This window comes from Lactuca sativa, chromosome 9 (genome assembly GCF_002870075.4).
Source record: "Lactuca sativa cultivar Salinas chromosome 9, Lsat_Salinas_v11, whole genome shotgun sequence".
Classification (NCBI taxonomy): Eukaryota; Viridiplantae; Streptophyta; class Magnoliopsida; order Asterales; family Asteraceae; genus Lactuca; species Lactuca sativa.
In genome coordinates, this window is record NC_056631.2 from 160,106,220 (window position 1) to 160,116,258 (window position 10,039).

At 34.9% G+C, this 10,039-nt stretch overlaps 1 protein-coding gene across 1 annotated transcript; it reads right to left on the reverse strand.

The window, feature by feature from the left end:
- Window positions 1-5,941: 5,941 nt before the first annotated feature.
- LOC111888113 (heat shock cognate protein 80) lies at window positions 5,942-8,959 on the reverse strand. Its single transcript, XM_023884226.3, has 3 exons — window positions 8,713-8,959; window positions 8,037-8,178; window positions 5,942-7,941 (listed from the first exon to the last, which is right to left on the reverse strand). Exons 1-3 carry the CDS (start codon window positions 8,833-8,835, stop codon window positions 6,110-6,112), a joined length of 2,097 nt encoding a protein of 698 aa, XP_023739994.1. The 5' UTR covers window positions 8,836-8,959; the 3' UTR covers window positions 5,942-6,109.
- Window positions 8,960-10,039: the final 1,080 nt, after the last annotated feature.

A 10,039-nucleotide genomic window follows, 5' to 3' on the forward strand; every position in this document is an offset into this window, starting at 1 on the left:
ATGGTTATGCTTATAAGTTTAAGTGTAATTCTGAAACATTGGAAAAGTTTCAATGTATGACAAAACGGATGAGAAGAATCAAATAAGGCAGAAAGATAAAAGTTTCTCCAAATCTGAAGAGATGGGAGAGTACTTGAGTATCTTATTTTATGACTGTCTTAGTGATTATGAAACCATATCATAATTGATTCTCTAAGGATACCTTAGTTTATTTGTTTGACTAAGGAGAGGAATCATGAATTGTTGAAATGGTTAAATCAAAAGATAAATCATACTTCATTCCAAAATCAAATCTTAGAGTCATACTCTAAGATTTTAACTTGAGTGACATAATCTTAAGAAAGGTTTAAAACACTTGTCAAATGTAGAGTAAAATGTTTCTTACTCTTGTACATTTGAAATTGGAAAGTTGCGATGTTTTGGATAAGACAACAACCAACTGAGACCAATTGTGAGAAGTTTTTATCTTGATAAGAATCCACACTAACTCTTGAATATTTGTTTTATCAAGGAATGGTTCTTGAAAAAGATATCTTATATGCCAAGAGGTCAGTGGGAGTTTTAAAGATCTTGAGGTAGTTTCAAGAACTAATCAAGAGGATTGTTAATCACTAGCCCACGACTTGAGGTTTGTAACCTATCGTGTAGACATATTCTTATTTATGTGTCTATTCTAGTTAAAAGTTGACTATGCTTATGAGTTCTGTTAGTTCTCAATTGTTTGCATAACAACCTAGAAGAAATGGTAGGCCCTTGTGCTGTCGGGTGGCAAGAAATTAAGATTGAACAAGTTCAGTCCATATGTGTTTGGATTTGCCACTAATCTTGTCTTGTGATTATGGTTATGACAAATTCACATGGATAGGAAAACTTACACCATAAAATCTAAGTGTCATAAGGTTTCTCTTCGATTCATGAAAATGATGATGAGGAAACTCTTTCACTAAGTAGATTTTAAGTAGATAGAAATTGTGAGAATGACAAAAGGTCTAAACATTATGATTACGGCATCCCTCTTCATAATTTTTTAGACACACAAGTGAGCTATCTAAGGAAAAGTGTATGATTTTGATAAAATTTTATCAAAGCATCTCGTATCAGAAATCCGAACTTTGGTAAGAAAGTCAATAAAGTATTGATTTCAAGAAGTCCAGCTGATTTCTGGATACATGTTAGAGCTAGTGGGAGCATAAATGTTATGCTAATAATCATCATGTTAGTGGGAGCATGATTATTATGTTACGTGTTGCAAGTTAGCAATGTTAATTATAGAAAACAAAAGTTTCAATTCGCTTTGAAAAGTTGTTTTGCTATAATTAAGGGAGATGATTTTATACTTCATTCCAATTTTACAAGCTTAGATTGATATTTTAATCAACTTTAGTCAAGGATATATATGAATGTTATGCTGGAATGGTTCAACATAAGGAAATTCTATATATGTTGCGTTCTCAAAATTTGATTATGATTACGACATCCCTCTTCATAGTTCAAATTGTGAGAACATGGAAAATAAAAAATTTAGAGCATGAATCGTGTCCCATATGCTTCGGGTATAGGATCGATTACATGTGCAATAACATTCATCCATTCTAAAATTTTCCAAATGCTTAGGGCATTAAAAGGGAAAAAGGAATAGAACCGGATATGACTAAAATAATTAAATAATTGTCGAGGACAATTTGAAGTTTACCAGAAATTGGTTACTCGTGGACAATTAGAAGTATAATGTAAACTTTGGAAAGGACCATATTGACATATTTCAAAAAGATGTAACTCTTGTTCAGAAGTGATAGTCAAAATGGTAATATGGAATTGTTTTCATAGGTAGAAGTTATTCTCTGAATCTGTGTAAGATCAGAAAACTTAGTGCAAAGAAGGATGTTCTGTGGCAACCCAAAAATTTCCATTCTGTACAACCATCCGCTTCAATGGAAGTCAAAACTGATTCTGCGAACTTTCAAGCTTTTTGGAATAAGTTTGAGTGTTTTAAAGATAGTACATCAAGAGATATCAGGAGAGAGGATACCCTAGGGTTTATTGTGTAGCAATAAATGCCCAAAACTTCAAGAGTTTGGAGTTTACGGTCCAAAATGGTATTGGGACCGTAAACCCTAAATACTATATAAGTGAGACATAGATATTGTCACACCCCCGAACCAGACGGCGGAAACATCCGGGGGCTGTTGTGACTCAATTGAATACCAACACAATGAATATACATGAAACATAACATCATACATTACCAAACATTGGAATATTACAACCGGTAGTGCTTACATTCAGTATATTGATCCATAATATTACATGCCCAAAAGTAAATTGTTTGATACTAATTAGAACAACAGCAAGACGTTATTGAGTACATTTTTCCTTTTTCGATTTACCTGTTACCTGAGAATACAAGTATTTTGAAAAACGTCAACATATTTTCTGAATAAGTAAATTGTTGGTGAATTCATAAGTAATGTTTGAAATATAGTGGTTTGTATTGTTTTGAAAATCACCAGAAAATCCGATATTTTCTGAAAAGAGCATAGTATAAAAAGGGTGAAGATCCGTAAGTATGCTTGTTTGTTTTCTATAGATGTAAAAGTACAATTTGTAAAACTCGGTATGTAACTCGTACGTGTATTAATTGAAAACCCTAGGAAAACCCGATGTTTTCCTAATACTTTGCATCAAATGTTTTTATATTTTATTATTTTGTTGCGACGGGTGTATTCGTTGAGTCCCGGTGACGTTGGATTAATTATGGATTGCGAATTGTTATAAACACAGATTAATGAAAATGACTAGTTTACAACTATACAAACGATCCCTTAGGCGTTGTTCGCATTATTCACTTAATCCAATCACCCGGACTTCTCATAGCCCCACGACCGAGGAGGAAAAGAGGGTACGAAGCCCCAGATATTTTCCATAAGTCGTTCAAGGCTATCGTGAATGCGAAGGGCCCTTAGCCCGACTCGCATTTGGTGAATTCTCGACTTTACTAGCAGCACCAGAGGACCCTTGGGGCCCAACAGCACAAAGCTTGTAAAAGTCCTTTTACATGGAATTAGGTCATATAAGACCCAACTACATGTAAGCGAGTTTCCTTCGGGCCTAAAGATCATGTCATTGGGCTAGCTAGGCCCAACAAGCACGATTTGAAACTTTCGGGCCCAAAGACGGTGTATCGACGTCTGGTGTATTCCCACGTGTGTATTGACTTCCCGAAATTTCCACGTGTGTATTGAATTCCCGAGATTTCCGCATGTGTATTGAAGTATCGTCGTTTTAGTAATTTCGGATTCATTATTGATTCGAGACCGAATCAATTCGTTTGATAACGATTTTTGGTGTTGAAGGTGTATTATATTTCGCCGATAGTCGAGGTACTTATATTTCATCATGTCGGATTTATTGTTTAAAACATTAGAATTTTACATTTTTGCAGCCCCTTTCTTTTGGATAAATTTACACTTTTGACCCTTTGTATAAAAGAATTTTTATTTTAGTCCTTAAGCCATTTTTCTTGACACTTTAGTATCAAAACTTGTAGAAAATGTATTTTTCAGTTCAAAGTTATTTGAAAAACAGTTTTAGTCCCTCAAATGAAGTTTTTCTAGGCTGAAACCCTTATTTTTGCAATTTTTACACTTTTGGCCCAAAATAGAAAATTTTTGCATCTTTGGTCCCTTTTAAATATGAAAAGCATTTTTAACCCTTGAAATGGACTTGGAGCACTAGTAGTCCCCTGTTTTACAGAAAAATACAGTTTCAGCCCCTCTAATTTGAAAATCTCGCAAATTGGGCTTTATTGGGCCGAAAAGTTCATTTTTGGCCCATTATGCTTAAAAATTCACATTTTAATCCTTCCAAAGAGTAAATTTCTGGAAAATCCATTCTTGAAACTGTTTTGACTCATATCATCCCTCAGAATTTGTATTTTTGACATTTTGGGCCCTTTAGTTTCATATTTTTAGCATTTTGAGCCCAAAAATGGGTTTTAAACCCAAAGATGTTCATAACAATCAACTTGGTTATTTTTCTAGACATGATTTGTGTGAAATAACATAGTTTATACTTATTTCATGCAACTTAATGTAGATCTCAATCTTAAGGTATTTTTTTGACTAGATCTAACACCACAATCACATAAGAGCATAAATATAAGCATAGAAATCACACCAAGCATACATATACTCATAGATCTACACATTTGCTTGTATTCTCCCCCACAAAACTCATAAAAACTGAAAAATAGGGGGTATGAAGCTCACCTTTGGGTGTGGTTTCGGTTGTGGAGAAGAGATGGAAGAAAATGAGATGATTTTCGGCCTAAGCAACCTTTCCTTGGAAGATCTCGAGTTTAAGGGGTTCTAAGATACAAGATTATGATTTCACATGAGTTAAGAAGAGATTTTTGGATATAAGAAGAAGTCTAAAGTGTGGATCCAAGCATCAACTTACCTAGATGATGATTTTTGTGAAGAATCCCCCTTGCAATGCTCTTGAATCTCGAAATTTTGAAGGGAAAGTGAAGGGATTTGTGGTGTGTTCTTGAGAGTGTTTAGGTGAATGATTGTGTGTGTGTGTGTGGTACTCTCGGCCGAGAACAAAGAGGAGAAGAGAGAGGGAGTTGAAGTGACATTCCTAGATGCATGTTGGTCCATGCATGGAGGCATGTGAGGTATAAGTGAGGTGGCACTCCATAAGTCAACTCTTCACCCTTGGATTTGGGCTTTGGGCCGAGATTTTGAAAGAAAAAGGAGAGTATTGGGCTTTAATGCCCCTAAGCCCATATTAGAGTTAGGCTTGATGATTGTTGGCTCTACAAAATATAAGTGTGATTTTTATACTTTGTCAGGCTAGTTTAAGTTAATTATGGTTCATAATATTTAATTCATTTCATTCTAGGCCCATTGTGGCCCAAAATGGTTGTTGTTAAACATCTTTCAAAATGTTACTTATGTTATTTATAAGTTGTCAAAACATTTCAAAACTCGTTTAAAGTTATGTTACTTTATAGTTATATAAAACTTTGTTGTTAAAGTAAAAGCATAACTTAGTAGAGAAATGAGTCTTTTCAGTAACAGTCCAAGTAGAGCATTAGTAAACTATTATAGGTATAGTTTAGGAGAATGCTATTCATTACTTCTAGTACAATGAAGCACACAAAGAATAGAGAATCAAACAATACCAGAACAGAACATAACAAACAAATTAGGTTGCTATAGTATAATTAATTCATTTCATTCTTTCTCTATCTATATAAGTTTAATTTATATTGGAATGCAGGAAAAGTTTCAGTTGGCATTGTTTAACTGTATAGACCGAAATTATGTTTTTGGTATGTTAATTAAGATTTGCTTCTTGTGTGTTTCTACTAACATTGTAATGGCGAAAATAAATTTAGTTTAATTTCAGCTTTTTATGATCTGAATCACCAAGATAGAAAGAGCCAGAGACAACAAGGGAAGCAAATGGTGGTGGCTACTTTAACTGAAATCTTGTATTATAGATCCTTTCAAGCAATGTTACTTAGACTATTATCGACAAGGCGATTATTATTAATATAAGTAATTAATTACCTACACCGTCGATGTGGATAATATTCGTTTCCTAAATGGGTAGGGTGGGTGGGTGAGTATACATAGATTTTTATTTGATAGACGTTTGACGAAGCTCACACAAAAAATGAAGGAAAGTACCATCAAGAATAGAGAAACATGATGTGACATTCTTCTCTTGTGAAAAACAAGACACTTCACACATATTATCTCAACTTAATTACTTTTAGACAAAAAAAAAAACATTTATCTTCTTGTTTTTTTTCACTTTTCCTAATAGTGTAAATCACTACGTTTTTTTGACAGGGACATCTCCACTACAAGGCTTTCTCTTCGACTCGAGAAGTCATACCAAATGGTCGGTTTTGTAAGGATAATAGATATAGATAAACTAAATTCGTGATTCAGAAAAATAAAATAAAAAACCTGATAACATGTCTTGTTCATAAAACATCAAAAAAAGAAGTTTTAAGACAACAAAAAAAAGAACTAGAGCATGTTTATAAAGAAAGCAAGGTAATGTAAGAAGAAGGTTTTGTTAATTTGGGAGATTAGTCGACCTCTTCCATCTTGCTCTCAGCATCAACATCAGCCTCCTCAAGGGCAGGGATGTCAGCATCGCCATCGACAGTGTCCTCATCAATGCTCAAACCAAGCTTCAACATCCTGTGAATCCTGTTTCCAAAAGTGTTTGGCTCATCCAGGCTGAATCCTGATGTCAGCAACGAAGTCTCAAACAGCAAAAGCACCAAATCCTTCACTGACTTGTCATTCTTATCAGCCTCAGCTCTCTTTCTCAACTCCTCCATGATAGAGTTCTCAGGGTTGATCTCCATCGTCTTCTTGCTAGACATGTATCCAGCCATGCTTGAATCCCTCAGAGCCTGTGCCTTCATGATTCTCTCCATGTTTGCTGTCCACCCGTATTCACCTGTCACCAAACAGCATGGAGAATCCACCACACGATCCGAAACAACCACCTTCTCCACCTTGTCTCCCAACACATCCTTTATCACCTTGCAAAGACCTTCAAACTTCTCCTTCAATGCATCCTGCTTCTGCTTCTCGTCTTCACTCTCATCAAGTTTCAGACCTTCTTTGGTTGCAGAAACAAGCTTCTTCCCCTCAAACTCCTTCAACTGGCCAACTGCATACTCATCAATGGCGTCCACCATGTACAAAACCTCAATCCCCTTCTTCTTCAGCTTCTCAAGGAATGGAGAGTTCTCCACTGCCTTCTTGCTTTCACCTGTGATGTAGTAAATGTCGCTTTGCCCCTCCTTCATTCTGGTAACATAGTCCTTCAAGCTTGTCATCTCATCTCCACTTTTGGTGGAATGGTAACGAAGTAATTCAGCCAACTTGGTTTTGTTTGTAGAATCCTCATGGATTCCAAGCTTCAAATTCTTGGAGAAAGCCTCGTAGAACTTGGCATAATCCTCCTTGTTCTCAGCAATCTCCTGGAAAAGCTCCACACACTTCTTCACCAAATTCTTGCGGATCACCTTCAGGATCTTGTTTTGTTGCAACATCTCTCTGGAGATGTTAAGAGGAAGATCCTCGGAATCAACGATTCCCTTTACGAAACTCAAATACTCCGGAATCAGCTCTTCACAGTTGTCCATGATGAAGACACGACGAACATAAAGCTTGATGTTGTTTGGCTTCTTTTTGGTGTCGAAGAGATCGAAAGGTGCTCTTTTGGGAACAAAAAGAATGGCTTTGAATTCCAGTTGACCTTCAACTGAAAAATGCTTCACGTTCAAATGCTCCTCCCAGTCATTTGTCAGACTCTTGTAGAAAGCAGCATACTCTTCCTTTGTAATCTCTTCTGGCTTCCTCATCCAGATTGGTTTCTGTTTGTTGACCAAAGACCATTCATGAGACACTTCCTTGATTGTCTTCTTCTTCTTCTCTTCCTTCTCCTTCTCTTCATCAACTTCCTCAACCTTGCCTTCCTCATCCTTCTTCTCTTCTTCGTCTTCATCATCAGAGATTTCTTTTTCTGTGGTCTTCTCAACCCATAGAGAGATTGGGTAGCTGATGAACTCTGAGTGTTTCTTGATCAGATCTTTCAGCCTGCGCTCTTCAAGGTATTCAAGCTGGTCTTCTTTCAAGTAAAGTGTCATTTTAGTCCCTCTTCCAAGGACTTCACCAGAAGTATCACGAGTCACTGTGAATGACCCTCCGGCTTGAGACTCCCAGACATACTGCTCATCATCATTGTGCTTGGTTGTCACCACAACTTTGTCGGCAACCAAGTAAGCAGAGTAGAAACCAACACCGAATTGCCCAATCATGCTGACATCAGCGCCGGCAGTGATAGCTTCCATGAACTCTTTGGTTCCGGATCTTGCAATGGTACCCAAATTGTTCACCAAATCTGAGATTGTAATTAAAAATTGTTACAGGAGAGTTTCATAAAAGTTAAACAGATTATAAAGAGACAGGTAGAGTTTGGATTATAAAATTACTCACCAGCCTTGGTCATTCCAACTCCGCTATCAATGATGGTCAATGTGTTTGAAGCTTTGTCGGGGATAATATGGATGAAAAGCTCAGGCTGCCCATCTAGCTTACTCTTATCAGTCAAGCTTTCAAAGCGAATCTTGTCCAGAGCCTAAAAAAATGTTCGATGTTAAGAACCCAATGACAAACTTGCATGAACGAACATAGACATACACGTATATAAACACATGTGAGATATGCTTGAGATCATACAATTCAACTACAACAATCACGATTTGTTTAAATTTATATGCTGCGAAAATACTACAATTATAGACAATTTTTGAAGTCCTTTAACTAATGGAAGTAATCAAACTATATATTAGCCTATCATGTTGGATCGTTATCATGTTGGATCGTTACTGTATATAAACATACAACCTCCGAAACATGTTAAAGTAGATATCAGAGAGCAACGAGAAACGCACGAATTGTTTAATTAAATCTAAGAAAATCAATAAAAGTTTTACCGTAGAATCATATTTATTGAAATCAAACCCTATTTTCACCAGTACAGAAAAACAAAACATACAGGAATAACTCGCATATCAAATTAACAACAGAACAAAAAGTTTGGACAAGTTAAAAGCCGGTAGATAAATGATCCGCTAATGTAATCAGGTAACAAAACGAGAGGAAAACTTACATCGGATGAGTTACTGATGAGCTCACGGAGAAAGATCTCCTTGTTACTGTAAAAGGTGTTGATGATAAGACTCAACAACTGGTTGATCTCTGCCTGAAAGGCAAACGTCTCTGTGTCCCCCATTGACGAGTTTACTCAATAAACAAGGAATCACAGAGTAAAAGAAAGAGATTTTTGAATTTTTGGCCTTGAGGACTTGATGATGGAGTAGATCGGGAGAGGAGGCGGAGAGGATATATTAGGGTTTATTGATGGGGTTATTCTAGATCCTTCTATTGAACGACCGATACTTTTGATGGTGTAAATTAAATGTGTCCCTTAAGTTTAGATATTTGCATAAATGCCCTAGAAAATGTTTTTTTTGGCATTTAAACCATTTTGTTATTGTAACAACTGGGGCATCTCATATGATACATACTTATAAAGCTAGTATTTTTTCTTGAATCTCATTCATTTGAAACCTTCTTTTCTAACTTTCTCAAACCACATTCATTTGAAACCTCATTTTTTAACTAATGCAACTCAAAAGTTTTCTTAATTATGATTTAACACTCAAAAGTTTTATAACTTATATTATATTTAATTAGCATTTAGTGAAAAGTTTATTATAAAAAGGCAAATATTTTGTGTCTTATGTGTTATATAAAACTTACATGTAAGAAGGATTTGAAGATATTGTGATTCAAAAGTTTTCATATAGTTGAAGCATTCACGATCCAAATATGATGATTTAAAGAAATGGGTTATGTCGCATCGATGGTAATCGTAATATGATTTTTTCTTTCAACCAAAACAAATGAAACTTTTCTATTATTTCTTTATATTCAGTTTCTCATTTAATATTTATATGTGATTTGTGTGTATTACTCAGTCTTGAATGTGACTCTCCAAATATCAATGTTTTGCTTGGAATATCTTTATGATTCTTCTTTTTCAAGAAAAATATTTTGATTGCAGGTTAGTGAAAAATTGTCATCAAGTTTCTATGGTTGAATTATGTTAAATGAAGAAAAAATATTCATAAAATGGATATAGGTTTTTTTGTTTGAGCAAAGTTGACGAATGTTAGTTTTTTCTTTTGAGTTAAATATATGTTTATGTAACATTTTTATTTATATATTCAACCACCCAATGCTCTTATTTATTTTATTGTAGTTTTTCTATTTTGATTATGTTTATTTTCTATAATTTTTTTGTTGGGTTATCCTACACAACATATTTAAAAAACAATATTTAAAAGATAACATAATTTTGAACATTTGATATGTAATTGTGATAGACTTATCATGATATGTTCTTCATATGAAAGTAATTTATCCATATTACT